This window comes from Curcuma longa, unplaced genomic scaffold (assembly GCF_044706935.1).
Source record: "Curcuma longa cultivar G26 ecotype Majalengka, Jawa Barat unplaced genomic scaffold, ITB_CL_G26_1.1 contig_19305, whole genome shotgun sequence".
NCBI lineage: Eukaryota > Viridiplantae > Streptophyta > Magnoliopsida > Zingiberales > Zingiberaceae > Curcuma > Curcuma longa.
The window spans coordinates 35439-51372 of record NW_027431061.1 but is presented as its reverse complement, the minus strand read 5'-3'; the positions used below and the strand labels follow the sequence as shown (position 1 = coordinate 51372).

At 37.2% G+C, this 15934-nt stretch overlaps 2 protein-coding genes across 2 annotated transcripts; both read left to right on the top strand.

Moving 5' to 3' along the window:
• The first annotated feature begins 1348 nt into the window (after nt 1-1348).
• On the top strand, nt 1349-11356 carry LOC141817102 (K(+) efflux antiporter 2, chloroplastic-like). The gene is made up of 21 exons (XM_074704785.1): nt 1349-1512; nt 1621-3214; nt 3978-4143; nt 4357-4447; nt 4587-4723; nt 4824-4883; nt 4971-5090; nt 5189-5257; nt 5534-5599; nt 6384-6473; nt 6918-7022; nt 7095-7223; nt 8397-8606; nt 8885-9034; nt 9295-9348; nt 9474-9532; nt 9921-9987; nt 10068-10244; nt 10416-10472; nt 10551-10625; nt 10985-11356. The coding sequence occupies exons 2-21, from the start codon at nt 1662-1664 to the stop codon at nt 11114-11116; spliced, it is 3567 nt and encodes a 1188-aa protein (XP_074560886.1). The 5' UTR covers nt 1349-1512; nt 1621-1661; the 3' UTR covers nt 11117-11356.
• Nucleotides 11357-12439: 1083 nt separating this feature from the next.
• Nucleotides 12440-15536, top strand: LOC141817101 (uncharacterized). Its single transcript, XM_074704784.1, has 6 exons — nt 12440-12762; nt 13387-13967; nt 14111-14303; nt 14546-14610; nt 14690-14900; nt 15059-15536. Exons 1-6 carry the CDS (start codon nt 12658-12660, stop codon nt 15404-15406), a joined length of 1503 nt encoding a protein of 500 aa, XP_074560885.1. The 5' UTR covers nt 12440-12657; the 3' UTR covers nt 15407-15536.
• Nucleotides 15537-15934: the final 398 nt, after the last annotated feature.

The following is a 15934-nucleotide window of genomic DNA, read 5'->3' as shown; positions in this document are numbered from 1 at the left end:
AATAATTGAATGTATTCAATTAAAAGTGAGGTGGACCAGCCAAGAGATTGACCACTCCACATGTATTTTTTTTAAATTTTTTAATCATATTTATTAAAATAGTTAGTTTTAACGGTTATTTTAAAATTGAATAAAATTTTATTAACGGTTAATTTTAACTTATAAATATCTATTTTATTTAATAAATATATTTAAAAAATTTTAACATTATTTTTTAAAAACAATAAAATTATTAATTTAAAAGAGTAAGATTAATAATAATAATAATTTTAATATTTTTTAAAAAATTAAATATATTTATTTAATATGATATAATTTTAAGATGATTGAGTGGACGGTGGGATTCATAAATAATGAATGTTAATGTTAAAAGGAATGTGAATGAAAGAGATATGTTGTCATAATGAGTATATAACAACAGATTCCATGATTTTTAATAAGATGGAGGGTGTTACAATGGGAGTAAATTGTGGATGCTCTAAGAGCATTTTAACGCTCCGTTAATGGAGTGTTAATAACTTCTCATAGATGATGTGGAGGAGTGATCCATATGAACGAGTTCAATGTTTTAAACGCGTTCATGTGGCAGGGGTGGGTCCCACATTCATTTTTTTATTTTTTTAAGTGTTATAACGAGCTAACGTTGCAGATGCTTTAACGGAGTGTTATAGTGTTATAACACTCCAGTGGTGTTAAACATCATTGTGGAGGAGTGTTATAACACTCCTCCAGTCCACGTGTGTTTTTTAATTTTTAATTATATTTATTAAAACGGTTAATTTTAATGATTATTTTAAAATTAAATAAAATTTTATTAATGGTTAGTTTTAATTTTTATTAAAAAGCTATAAAATTAAAAATTAAAAATTGAATAAAATTGTTAGTTTTTTAACCGTTATGTTTAACAACTATTTTAAAATTAAATTTTTTTAAATATTTTAAAATATATTTATTTAATATGATATAATTTTAAAATGATTGAATGAATGATGAGATCTATAAATAATAAGTGTTAATATTAAAAAGAATAAATAAAAGATATATATTGTTATAATAAATATGTGATAATGAATCTTATACTTTGGATAAAGTAAAGAGTATTATAATAAGAGTGGATTGCGAATACTGTAAATAAAAATATAAAATGCATCAGATATTCTGTTAGCGAATTAAAGAAAGTAAGGCAGCCGACCCATTAAAATATTTTATTTCTCGCCACGTCAGCACTTATTTCGACCTTGGCGATCCTATCCAATCCCATGATGACGTCATCACTTGATTTCGGCGTTCGCGATCCAATCCCATGGCAATCCAGACTCGTGAGTACAATCGTGAGGTTAGTCGTGACCAAATCGTCCGCTACTTCCCGACTGACGAGCTCTCCGCCGCACTCTTCTCGCTGCTCCGGCGACGACGTTGTTCGAAGATGAGCTCGCTCCGCCGCCGTCGATGATCTCTCTCTCGCCTCTCGATCGCCCCCCTCCGCGGTAGCTCCGTTCTCGATTCTCCTCGGTAGGCCCCCGATTCTTGGTCTTAATATTTATTTTCCGGAATTTTCGGAGAAATTGCGAGATTGATTTTGCTTTTTGGGCGGTTTGCTGCTTTTCTTTTCTTCCACAGGTTGGGGGCAGTGCCAGATTTGTCTGCTTCAGAAGCCGGTGATGGATTCATCTTGGGGTCTCCGGCCATATCCCGCGCTTGATTTCAGCATAGTTTCGGATCCTGTGAGGTTTGGCTACAAAGGGCGGAGCGGTTGTTTGGTTAGGGAGTCTGGAGTTCAGTTTAAGTCTTGTTCGTCGCGGAGGAAATTGTTGAGTTTTTCGACTGCAGCTTATGGGAGAGATTGCGTGGACTTATTAAAATTTTCATGGAGATATTTTGAAGGCGATTTGTCACAGTTTAGGAAAGTTTCCAAGCGAGCCATGATGTTGAACTGCCATTCCAGTGATCCTGCAGCTTTTGTTGGTGCTAGCAGAGAGGATACTAGTGCAAAGGAAGATGATTTAGTAGATGAGCAAGAGTCTCCAGTGGAAGAATCGGAGGTAGGGCCTGCTTCTGATTCTAAGCTGATTGGCTCTCCGGCTGAGGAAAAGGATGCCTATCATCTGGAAGAACTCAAGGAATTGCTCCAGAAAGCTATCAAAGAATTGCAGGTTGCTAGTCTGAACAGTACCATGTTTGAAGAGAAGGCACAGAAAGTATCAGAAACAGCAATTGCATTAAAAGACGAAGCAGAACGTGCTTGGAGAGATGTTAATTCTGCCGCTTCTTCCATTCAGGAGATTATTAACGATGAGGATGTTGCCAAAGAGGCAGTGCAGAAGGCCACCATGGCACTCTCGATGGCTGAGGCCAGGCTGCAGCTGGCAGTAGGAGCTATTGATTCAGAAATGGAACCAACGACATTGTCTGAACCTTCTGTTGAGAGCAATAATTACCAAAAACTTTTGTCCGCTGAAGAAGAGATTAGGAGCTGTCAAGAAAATTTAGAAAGTTGCAATGAATCTTTGAGACGCATCCAAACAAGGAAACTAGAATTGCAAGAAGAAGTAGAGAGGTTACGACAGATTGCTGAGAAAGCTCAGTTAAATTCATTGAAGGCTGAGGAGGATGTGGCAAACATTATGCTTCTTGCTGAAAAAGCAGTGGCTTATGAAGTTGAGGCTACTCAACATGTTAATGATGCAGAATTGGTACTGCAGAAAGCTGAGAAAGCTATCTCTTCCACTGAAGCTTTCGATCAGCAACCACAAGTTTCTCAAGACCAGATAGGTAAGGAAGAGTCAAGCTCTGTGGAGGAGGTAATGACAATTACTATTGATGATGGTGTTGCCGAAACAGATGAACACTTGGTTGGTGAAGATATGGCTTGTGATGTAGCTGTTCAAAGCATTGAAGAGGTGAAATCATATGATGAAATGAGTGATCAAGAGAATGGAAAGCTGATTCCAGATGCCATCAAAGATGCTGATACAGAGGTTACGAAGGCAAAGAAGCAGGAACAACAAAAGGAGTTGAATAAGGATATCCCGCCATCTCTTAATGCACCCAAGGCATTGTTGAAAAAATCATCTAGGTTTTTCTCTGCATCATTCTTTTCTTCCGACATAGAAGATGAAGAGTTCACACTTGCCTCTGTCTTCCATGGTCTTGTTAATTTTACAAAGAAGCAAGCACCCAAGTTGGTTATTGGGATGATTTTTCTTGGGATGGGGTAAGCTTTATGCAAATCCATTAACTTCAGCTACTTGATATCCTATTTGATATCCATTTTTATTGACAGTTGCATGCAATTTAATCTTTAGTTGTCTTCAATTCTAGTCTCCGCTATATGAAGTACCTTGTCATCATCATCAAACGAACCTCGTAGGAGAAACTAAAAAAAAAAAATTAGGCATTTCTGGAATTCTGTTTGATGAAATAGAATTTGTTTTTTTTTCCTTCCAATTTTACTGAATATCTTATTTGATAGCTTTGTAAATCAACTGTCTATCTTCCGCATACCAAACTAATATAAGAATGATATAGATATCACTAGTATTGATTGTGATATCACTTGTGTTCTGTAACACCTCTCATGTGCTTGTGATATCTTCATACATGGCCTACTAAGCACATTAGCAAGGAAATTGCCTATTGAACATATAGGTATACTTTTGATCACATATAGGAAATCAACTGTTTCATACATAAGTTTCTTCTGTAGTATTTGAGCATGGAAGAATTGATTGTGTGACTGATGCAGATCTACTAACACATAATTGCATTAAATGAGTATGAAACTTGGACCAATTTTTATGCTATTGTGATTATATAAGATATGTTAACAATGCTACTTAAATAAACTGCATTTTCTTCCATCATTACTTTGTATCCTGGAAGGGTATGACATGTTTTGCAACATTAGTTGCTACTGTTTCTTTTTTATGCTCAATAATTTGCCAGAGTTAATGATCTCCTTCTCATTACTGTGTCAGGGCTTTCTTTATAAGCAGTAGAGCAGAAAGGACCTCACAATTGCTTCATCAACCAGATGTCTTAAGCATTGAGGAAGTTGCCTCATCTACCAAGCCTGTGGTCAGAGCAATAAGAAAGCTCCCCAAAAGATTGAAAAAGTTAATTGAACTCTTACCTCAGCAAGAGGCATGTTATTTTAACTGCAGCTTTCATTTGATTACATTTGAGTCTTTCAATCTTTTGGGCTTTTATTCAACTTAGATCAAACACTTTCAAATGAAAAAAGTTGTTATCGAAATATTTCAAAAAGTACTTTCACTCATTTTGGTTAGTTGTCTTTTCTCATACATTTTCAATACAGCCTGCCTATCTTGCTCTTGTACTGACTTATGCTTTTAGATTAATGAAGAAGAAGCCTCTCTCTTTGACATGCTGTGGTTACTTCTAGCTAGCGTTATCTTTGTACCAGCATTCCAGAAAATACCTGGAGGTAAACCCAACACCATCCTGTTGACCCAGTTGCCCAATCTTGGAAGTTTGCACTAATTAATGTTGTTGTTTTGAAGGAAATATTAACTTCTGCCTACGTTCAATTCATTCTTTTACCTATTGCTCTTTGCATCTTCCAGGTAGTCCAGTCCTAGGTTATCTTGCAGCTGGCATCTTAATTGGTCCATATGGTTTCTCTATCATCAGGAATGTTCATGGAACAAAGGCTATTGCTGAATTTGGAGTTGTTTTTTTGCTGTTCAATATTGGGCTTGAGGTACTGTCTAATATTTGCTATCTGTTGCTAATATGTTAATAGCTGATCATTTGTCATCTTCTTTGGAACACAACCGTCTAGTTTATGATATACATTGCAGCTTTCTGTTGAAAGATTAAGCTCAATGAAGAAATATGTCTTTGGGTTAGGTTCTTCTCAGGTGATTCTGGTTAACTTTTTACTACATGTAGTGGGATGCTGCCAAAGATCTTTTAAAGAAGTTGTTGCTTTTCCTGACAATTTGCAGGTTCTAGTCACTGCTGTAGCTGTTGCATTGGTTGCTCATTTAGTCTCTGGGCAACTAGGTCCAGCAGCAATTGTTATTGGCAATGGCTTGGCACTTTCATCTACAGCAGTTGTATTGCAGGTGTTTTTTTGCCTCCTCTTTCCTTTCCATATTTTTTAAATATATTTTACAGTTATATTTAGTAAGATTCAAATTGATTTATCATTTACATATTCCAGGTGCTGCAAGAACGAGGGGAGAGCACTTCACGCCATGGACGTGCTACTTTCTCTGTGCTGCTCTTCCAGGTATACCTCTCCTTCCTAGGTTGAACTGAGATTTTCTAAAGAAGGTCACTATCTTGGGTCCCCATACAAGTTCGTGTTGATATCATTCTTCTGGGTTTCATGCCATAAAAATCTGCCCTGCTGTTTTATCGATAAAATTCACAAAGGGATTCTCTATTCCAGGGGACCTTGTTTAATAGAACTTGAACATCCTGGTTTTGTATGTTATCAATCTTATGTTTACATTTTGTGAGTTATATATGTGTGTGTGTGTGTGATTTACTTGTTTACTTGCAGGATCTTGCAGTGGTGGTTCTTTTGATTTTGATACCTCTCATTTCTCCAAACTCATCAAAAGGAGGGGTATTCTTCTATTACACATTTACTTATTTGCTTGTTTCTCACAAGTTGTGATCTTTGTGTTCTTAAATTGCTGTATAGTATTATTTAAAATTCACCTTTAGCTGAATGGTCATCCTTTTAAACAATAATTAATATGATAAATAGATAGTGTTACGAGCAAATTTAGTATTAGATATGTTCATATGTGAGAAATAGTCCGCTGACTTTCATGCAATGCCCAATACTTAAGCTTGAGTTAGAAATAATTCATTAATCTAATCTTATAATTCCCTTCCATTTGCCCACAACTCTCCATTTCCGATTAAAGTAATCTCTGTCCAATTTAACAGAATTATTTATTGGCATATTATCATCCAAATTATTATTATTATTCTGATTATTATTATTATTATTATCATCATTATCATTATTTAACTTCTTGTCACGTGAAATTTTAGTTTTTATTAATTTTGTGGGATTATAATATTATTAATATTTGCAAACTTTATGACCAAACTTGAACTATTTCAAATCCAGCACAGAGAATCAGTTTCAAAATGCACTGTCATAACCACCTGATTTCTCTCAGAAAATGCTTGGGAGGATAAAAGCACTTTGGTAAAGTATTCACAAGCTCACACTTGATACTATAGTGCAATTGGTGATTAGTCAACACACTGGCAAATATTGTCCTTTTTAGGGGCTTTTATTTACAATCTTCTAATATCCTAATTAGGCCTTTTTTATGAATATGTTTTGTGTGCAATTTGAATAATCTTTATGATTACTATTTCTCTTTTCTTAGGTGGGATTTCAAGCAATAGCAGAGGCTCTTGGGTTGGCTGCTGTAAAAGCAATAGTTGCTATTACTGCTATAATTGCTGGTGGACGCTTGGTAAGTAACCTATAGGTGCTCAAATAGAAATTTCATGGTATAGACAGGATCCAATTATACAAGTGTGGGTTGCAGGTTCAATTCCCATTGTAGGCACCTCGACTGCACTTGTTGGTACCTTGGATACATGTCCATAAGAAAAGAGGATCTACTAACACTTTACGGCCTATGATACCCATTACTTTTGAGTTCCATAGCCTAGCAAAGTTATCATCTTTCTCCAAGTTGTATATTATGCATCTTTTGGCAGATCATAAGTCTAGTTTGTGCAATGTAGTAGTAGATTTCTAGATGGATTTTGTTAGCTTTCTATATGCTTAAACTCATTTTGTTTTATGAATTCAAACTTTGCTATTCACTTCTATAACATGTTTTGCTTGTAAAGTTTGTCTTGGTTCTCAAAGGGGCAGATACTGATTGTCTTTTGGTATTACGACCTGGCAGCTTCTTCGACCAATTTATAAGCAAATTGCAGAAAACCAAAATGCTGAGATATTTTCTGCAAATACTCTCCTTGTTATTCTAGGAACTAGTCTTCTTACAGCACGGGTATGTGCAGCTATTTACTGTTAATCGCCAACAGATATTTGCAATGATGACAAGTGGAATTTCCTTTAACAGGCTGGACTCTCAATGGCTTTGGGAGCTTTTCTGGCTGGTCTCCTCCTAGCAGAAACTGAGTTTTCCCTACAGGTTGAGTCAGATATTGCTCCTTATCGTGGCCTTCTGTTAGGCCTCTTTTTCATGACGGCAAGTATCCTAGCAAAGCTCATCTTCCTTCCAAAATTTTCTTACAGAGCTGGTGAATAAAATTGATGACCAGTGTAAAACTTGGTTCTACATGCCAGACATGCTAACTGATGCTTTATGTGATTTTCATACAAGACTGAAGAGGTCTAAGTTTACCTTGACATCATGCCATTAAAAATCACTATGGATTTAGTTCTCTCTTTTCTATTTTTTCCTCGAAAAAAAATTTCTTGTTTAAATCATGCAGAAAGAGGTGAATTAATTAAATGATGACGTTGTCATGTGACAAATAAGGTTGTAAATGCATAATGTTCTGAAAGAGCAAAAACATAAAAAAAGAAAAAAGGTTAACTACTGATGCTTAACTAATTCAGCACCAACTACTGTTGCTTGACTTATTCAATACCAGCTATTCAACACCACCGTAAGAATTTAGTGGATAAGTGTGATAAAAGCCTTCACATGATATGCCCTTCCTTGCTAAAGGCTGCATCTGTGTTTGTAAACTAATAGTGCATTTTTTGACAGTTCAAGATATAAAGACTCAACTTTTTGCTAACCAACCTGCAACCTATTGGATTCCTTTAGAAATTCTAAAATTGCATATAGCTGGAAAGAAAAATCAGCAATAAAGATCAACAATCAACAAAATGGATACTTTACCACCTCATTATCAAATCTCTGAACTCAATTTTGTTGAATTTGTTGTATTTTTGCTTTTTTTCAAACTGAACAAAGCCACTGCTGTTATGAAAACCAGCCAAAAGGCCCAATATAGAAGGCTATTTCAGTGGTTGATTTATTTATTTCACTTCTATGACATACCATGACTCAGCTCATGGTGGTCATGGCATGTTAAGAGTAAGAGGTTTCATTGCTTCTATCTGCATTTCACATCTACTATGACTAAGACATGTAATCAGCAGAGATACATGGCATTTCTTCTCACAAAGTGCATCATCTTTAGTATAAACTGTTTTTTACTTTAAAAAAGTGCATCATCTTTACTGTAGCAGAAACTGGTTCCTATATACTGCCAATTATTTTTTGAAATATGGTTTTTGATTGCACTATTTGCCATGAGTTAGTATGTTACTATTCATTTTTTTTTATCATTGACAAACTTCTTGTTCATAACCTACACTGCCCTCTCTGACCATCATATATTTTCAGGTCGGTATGTCTATTGATCCAAAACTTCTTCTTGCAAATTTTCCAGTTATTATGGGGGCATTGAGTCTCTTAATTGCTGGAAAGACTCTGGTGGTTGCCTTAGTAGGTAGATTATTTGGTGTTTCAACTATAGCAGCTATAAGAGTAGGTCTTCTGCTTGCTCCTGGTGGAGAATTTGCATTTGTCGCATTTGGGGAAGCTGTAAATCAGGTGATTTATTAACAGATCTCTGCATCCATTATTTTCTCATCAGGCAGTGGCTTATTCGAACTCTATGGAATCTGGATCAAGTTTCTTAAACACTATGCATGCCTATCTGGAGAAATTGTCAGTCATTGAACAGTCCATAAAATGGATTTTTCATTAATGTCACAGTTGGTTTACGTGTCATTTTGTAGTTGCTCCAAAAAGATTATCATTTTACCCAAGTTGCACATTTCTTTGACTGACAGATGTTGCTGACTCTTCCCTTGTTTTTCTTTTTGTAGGGCATCTTATCTTCTCAACTTTCATCGTTACTGTTTCTGGTTGTTGGCATTTCAATGGCTCTTACACCATGGTTGGCAGCTGGAGGCCAATTGCTTGCCTCTAGATTTGAGCAGCATGATGTCAGAAGTCTGTTGCCTGTTGAAAGCGAGGTAAAATATTTTATAATATATTAATATCTTTCATGATATACCATATCAAAAATGTTAAATTCAGAAAAGAGTTGTAAATATCAGCCACAGACTAAAATAGTGTACTTGTCTGGTATTCAGATAATGAGCATGACTGGTATCATTAGCTCCCCACCAAATTACAAGTTCTCGTTTAACTGTTCTATATTTATTTTTTTCCAGTTGCAATTATAATTTACTACTCGAGCATTTAATATTGGTTGTATGGTTGTCTTGTGTAGACTGATGACTTGCAAGATCATATAATCATTTGTGGATTTGGTCGCGTTGGGCAGGTACTTATTGGTATTCTCTGTTTCATTAACTTGTTCACCTCATAGCTGATCAATTCGTGATTCAGGCAACATTTGCTTTGTTCTAAATATAAAGCATTGATCTCTCTCTTTTCTTTCCTTTTCAGATCATAGCCCAACTTCTTTCCGAACGGTTAATCCCATTTGTCGCTCTAGATGTCAGAAGGTAAGGTTTTCCAGCATTCTGAGTTGGAGTCTTCAAAGAGACTCTAATACCATTGTGCAAATTAGATAAGCACCACAGTAGTTACCATATAATCTTGACTTGAGTACATAGTGCATCAGCTTCATTGCATGTCAGTTGTGTGCAATCCTACATAGCAGGTTAAGAGTAACAATTTTCAGATGGAAATCAGTTTATTTAGATTCCTTCATCTTCTCTGGCAATAGATTCAATCTAAATCCATGATACCTTTGTTTGAATTTTGCAATAGTAAAAGAAGTCAGTGTAGAAATTTGTTTTTTTTTTTGATCAAAATTTTGACAATTACTGATCCTTAAATGGTCCAATACAATTATTGACACCCCGTTTATTCTTTATTCTATACTGTTAGTGACCGGGTAGCCGCTGGTCGTGCACTTGACCTTCCTGTGTATTTTGGCGACGCAGGGAGCAGAGAGGTTTGGAGTTTTTCTATAGTACATATTTGAATTTACAGTACATAACAGTCTGTTTTTTTTTCCATAATATGAAACTTTAGGTTCTTCATAAAGTTGGGGCTGAGAGAGCTTGTGCCGCTGCGATAGCTCTAGATACTCCTGGGGCAAATTATAGAACAGTTTGGGCTCTTAGCAAATACTTTCCGAATGTAAAGACATTTGTTCGGGCCCACGATGTTGATCATGGCATTAACTTAGAGAAGGCAGGAGCAAGTGCAGTAAGTTGACGATACACTTAACACTCAATACCTTTCCAATTGCCATCATCGAAATTTGTAAGAGAAACAAAATATGTTGGGCATGATTTTCCAAAAGTTCATATTTATAGATCATATCGAATGGAAAAAGACCTTTCTGGCTTTCTAACTAGATTCTTATAAATTATTAAGGTTGTACCAGAGACTTTGGAACCAAGTCTCCAGTTAGCAGCTGCTGTTCTTGCGGAGGTGAACTTATGCACTGTGACTGAACGTTTGAACCTTCACCGCTTCTAGTATTAACAGCAAATATATGCTTCCTTGCAGGCCAAGTTGCCGACATCGGAGATAGCCGCCACAATCAATGAGTTCAGATCCCGGCATCTCTCTGAGCTCACCGAGGTATGATACTATCTTTTATCTTGTTCACTTGGAGTTCTCTTCTATTTGGTGATGCTTCATTATGATTCTTACCTCCATAGACGAGTTTTCTTTATTATGTTGCACTCAGAACAAACTGAGGAAGAGTATCATGTTAGTCGAAATGAGCCACTAAGCTTCATCAATTCAAAGATCATAGGAAGACAGTTATCCAGAGATTCTTGCTTGTTTATTTGTTCAAATAGGGTCTTCGAGTTGCAAATTCAGGTTCTTGAGAGTCGCATAGTAGAAGTCAAGGATAAATATTCATGTTTAGTTATCTTCTGTTTTGTAACACTCGGCGCAATGACTCTTGACCTACATGGACTTCTCTCTGGCAGTTATGCGAAGCGAGTGGGAGCTCACTTGGATATGGGTTTTCGCGGGTAATGCCAAAGCCAAAGTCGAAGCCAAAGCCTCCGAGTTCAGATTCAGATGAGATGGAAATTATGGAAGGAACATTGGCGATATAATCTCCACACTAGATGACTACATAAATTTTGAAGCACTATAGTGTTGATACTTCACTGTGAAATTTCCATATTGTACAGGGAAAATTCATAAAATCCCATGGCTTATTTTTTTTGTTTATATTTCCACATAGGAAAATTCTCTGTTTTCTACAGAGATTTTATTTAAAGTTGGCGCCGTAATCCTTGTATCTGTTAGATTGTACTGAATTGAAAAATTTTCTAAATTTGTTAGAATGATAGATCGATGCATTCCTTCTTTAGTAAAGGAATCTATCACCTCAGCGATTTTATACACGTCGATTTTATAATTATTTATAAAAAAAAAAATTAAAACATTACAGTTGTCTATTACAGTTGTCTATTACGAGGAGATCGATCCATCCCACTCTACGCGGATTGATCCATTGATAGCTTTAGACACTCAATTGTTATCTATTTTAGTAAAAAATGGAATATGTCACTCTAACGAGTTTCATACGATCGATTTCATGATTATCTATTAAAAAATAAATTAAAAATTACATTTAATCACGACGAAGGAGAAAGAAGGAGGATCATCCAATTGTTATATACTTTTGCAAAAGGTGGAATCCATCTACTTCAACGGTCCCAAACGGTCGATTTCACATCATTGTGAGAAGGTAACTCAAGAAGCTACAGTTAATCACGACGAAGGAGAATATTATTTTGACTTAGTCAAAATGATTATTTATGAAAAAATAAATTGAAAAATTATATTTAATCATGACGAAGGAGAAGGAGGAGGATCATCCAATTATTATATACTTTTGTAAAAGGTGGAATCCACCATTTTAACGGTCCCAAACGGTTGATCCCACGATCATCCGTGAGAAGGTAATTCGAGAAGCTACAGTTGATCACGACGGAGAAGAATATTATTTTGACTGAGTCAAAATTTAAACTCTTATCTACTTTTGTAATTTTATTCCGTCGTAATCAACTAACTACGTCTGAGACTTATTCAATTGTTATCTTTTTTTGTTTTTTCTGTAAGAGATAGAATCTGTTACCTCAACAGCTTCATGCGATCGATTCTATGATAATCTATAAAAAAAAAAAATAAAAAATTATAATGGATCATCAAAAAAAAGGACATTGCTCGGCTAATTGTCACCTACACGTACAAAAGTCGCCAATCGATTGAAAAAATTGTTCCAAATATATAAAAAAAATTGCCGATTCTGACACACATGCAGGCCCACAGTCCTAACTTTCCACGAAAAAGGACGTTGTTTCCAACCTAACACGAGTAAACACAGCCGATGGTAGGCTTCTCTATTGACTGCTTTTCCAACACTGTCACTGTCCATCTCCGCTACAGCTCTACTGATACCTTTCTCAACCAGTTTGGATGCAGACCCATGGGGAAGGAGGAGCAGCAGCTCGCAGATGATCTCAAGTAATAACTCCAACAGGAGGAAGAAAAAAGGACAAATTTTTTTTTTTTGCAGGGGACTCCATTAAGCTCAGAGGCCAGCAGCGGCTTGTCTTCGTTCTCTTCGGCAGAGGCAGCAAGCACCATGGCGATGAGAGCACAGTTGGATGGAAAGGGCTTCCCTATCAGAGCAGTCATTGGCCTCTTTGTTGCCCTCTCGGTTCTGGCCTTCTTCCTCTCCAACAGCACTGTAAGTGCCCCTTTTGGACCTTCTGCTTCTGTTGCTACTGCTAAATATTTGCTTTAAGGAATATGGAAAGATGCTTCCTTTTGATGTTTGAGTTCCGGTACATTGGCAATTATGTGAGGTTAACTGTTAGTTCTTTTAAATTTTGTGATGTTTGAGTTGAGTTCCTGTACATTGAGAGCTAACTATATACTTTGAAGGAGATAATCGACGGCTTCTTCCTCAATAGGGAGGAAAGTTGCTCAAGGGTTTGGCCCTTTTAGAGCTGTTGTCGTTAGCTGAAGAAGCCCCTTTGTACATGGGGGATGTTTTGAGTCCTCCTAGAGGAGAAGCTTTTCCGAGTCCTCTAGCTTGTAGAACATGTGCCCATTATAGAAGAAACCTCTCCTTCCATCTCTCTTGGGTTGGCTAGTTCTAAGTGCCAATTGGCTGGCGGAACGATTTAAACTATGCACCTCCGACAATCAAACTAAATTGTGGCATTATATGAAACCAAACTACTCTCGTAAAGGGAAACTTTAGGTTTCAAATGACTGACGAATATCTAGTATTGTTTCATGCTAATTGGCACAATGTTTTCCTTTTCTTCTTGGATGTTGTTACAAATTCATTTTTGATTGTGTGCAGTTGTTCAGCTCAAGTGAACAAGTCTATCAACAAACTATAAATTCCCCAAATGCCAAAAGACTCGATCGTCAAACTTCTGATCTACAACACTCCGAAACACAACCTATACCTATCACCTTTTCCTGCGAAAGTCCAACCACAACGGTTTGTGAAAGACGATCAACTCCAATGTCTGCTCCACATCTCACCACTTCCCACAATTCTCCTACCTGTCCTGAATACTTCAGGTGGATCCATGACGATTTGCGCCATTGGAAGTCCACAGGGATCACAAGGGAGATGATTGAGAATGCACAAAAGCATGCTACCTTCCGATTGGTGGTGCTTGATGGTCGCGTTTATGTGCAGGAATACTTTGGCAAATTCATGACAAGGAATGTTTTCAGCCTGTGGGGCATTCTTCAGCTTGTAAACCGGTATCCTGGGCGTGTTCCTGATCTTGATCTCATGTTCAATTGCATGGACCAACCGGCGGTTAAGTCTTTCGAGTACAATTCATCGACTCCACCACCGGTGTTCCATTACTGCAACAACGATAAGACTTGGGATATCCTTTTCCCGGATTGGTCCTTCTGGGGCTGGTAATGTTTGCTACACTCTAGTTTTAGTTTGTTGGTTTCCTTTAGCAACGATCGAGGAAAGCCCCTCGATCTAGTTATACAAAAGTTGAATATGCGCCATTGAACACTACAATTGATGCTTTTTGTTGTTTTCGTTATTCAAGGCCCGAGGTCAACATAAAACCTTGGGCATCACTGCTGAAGGAAATGAAAGAAGCAAACGAAGAGACAAAGTGGATTGATAGGGAGCCTTATGCATTTTGGAGGGGCAATCCCCATATGGGTGGCAATAGGTTTGATCTTCTCAAGTGTAATGTTACTGACGAACACGACTGGAATGCTAGGATCTATGCGCAGGTACGCTTTGAATTGGCTCATAGTCAGCTAGTTCTTTTAATTCGGTGTGAATCAAATGGCCTGAAACTTTTACCGATTTTCCATTTCACATACTTTTGCTTGACTGATCCTTGTTTGAACAAGTAGTTCTTAGGGTAGCTTAAGGGATCTTTTGTAGAGCTAAGCTTAAGTTAGACACATTCTAGTAGACGAATGTGTTTCAATATTACTTGCCTCTCATTAGTATTTCGTCTTCTACATAGGATTGGAAACAAGAGGAAAAACAAGGCTTCCGACACTCAGACCTTGCTAGGCAATGCAATCACAGGTTGAGTTGGTTGTTTCTGTTTTAGGAAAAACTTTGAATCTTCTCAACTAATATCAGTGAGAAACTCTTCGATGAGCAGGTATCGGATTTATGTTGATGGCCTTGCATGGTCAGTGAGCCAGAAGTACATTATGGCATGCAACTCACCCACATTGTTCTTGGACACTCCTTGGATTGAGTTTTTTCAAAGAGGCCTCGTTCCGGGGCACCATTACTGGCCTATTCGAGGGAACAACAAGTGTAGGGCGATCAAGGTGGCTGTCAACTTTGGCAATGAGCACCACGCAGAGGTGTGCACTCGTCTTAACACACATTTGCAAAGAATTTAGATTCATGTAGCCGATCTCAAATAGTTGAGACAAACACAGAATGCTGGTCTAAAGTTTTATTTGGCCTTTGCCTCTTATGCCTTCAACTCTAATCGATTCTGAGTTCGGTAATCTAACAGGCACAAGCTATGGGAAAGGCGAGCAGTGACTTCTTCCAAGAAGAAGTGAAGATGGACTATGTCTACGACTACATGCTACATTTGTTGACGGAATACGCTAAGCTTCTGCAATACAAACCAAGCATCCCGGAGAATGCCACAGAGTTGTGCTTGGAGTCAATTGCCTGCCGTGCCCCGAGTAACGTGAAGAAGTTCCTGTTGGAGTCGATGGAGAAGAAGACTCATGAGGCAGAGCCATGCTCATTGCCTCCACCCTTCTTGGCCGAGGAGCTCCAACAGATGCAGGAGAGGAAGGCAAATGCTATGAAGGAAGTGGCGGTATTAGAGGAAGAAGCAAACAAGTTCTAAAGGGGGTTTAAATCCATTAGATTAGTCGCCATGGCTGTGATCATAGTTGATGGACTAATGAAATTGTAGCAAAAAGCCTGAATCTTTCAAGTTTAATCTAATGATGGCAAGTCATCTCAAGTTAGATGTTTCTCGATAAACAATTATGATAATGTACATCATAAATAGGATAGTCGTGTGAAAAACAAGAAAAGAGTATTCAAGAATGTGCCCGGGAGATTGTAGTCTTGATTGTAAAGCTTTTGTGACTAGTGAAGTCATTCCTCTTGCTCCGCGGAGTTAGTAGTTCTGGACTTGAGAATGAACCACTTAAATTTCTCTCTTTATTTGTACGTTTATGATATTACTTTTTTCGCCATGATGTTGATAACTAGGTGATTGAAGTTATTCCACAATCTATTGGAGAGTGTTGTCGGATTTTACAAAGGGAAGCTTTGAGTTGAAATTATAAAATAATTCAAACTTATCTAATAAGATGACTTGAAATGATAATTTTAAATTATCAGCTTGATCTGGTTTTCCGAACTG

Bases quoted from the DNA above. Each gene is read 5' to 3' on its own strand.
- LOC141817101 (XM_074704784.1), top strand. From the start codon at position 12,658: ATGGCGATGAGAGCACAGTTGGATGGAAAGGGCTTCCCTATCAGAGCA. The intron at 13,968-14,110 runs GTAATGTTTGCT...TCGTTATTCAAG, and splicing joins GATTGGTCCTTCTGGGGCTG to GCCCGAGGTCAACATAAAAC. The intron at 14,611-14,689 runs GTTGAGTTGGTT...TTCGATGAGCAG, and splicing joins GCTAGGCAATGCAATCACAG to GTATCGGATTTATGTTGATG.
- LOC141817102 (XM_074704785.1), top strand. From the start codon at position 1,662: ATGGATTCATCTTGGGGTCTCCGGCCATATCCCGCGCTTGATTTCAGC. The intron at 7,023-7,094 runs GTATGTGCAGCT...TTCCTTTAACAG, and splicing joins CTAGTCTTCTTACAGCACGG to GCTGGACTCTCAATGGCTTT. The intron at 9,349-9,473 runs GTACTTATTGGT...TTTCCTTTTCAG, and splicing joins GATTTGGTCGCGTTGGGCAG to ATCATAGCCCAACTTCTTTC.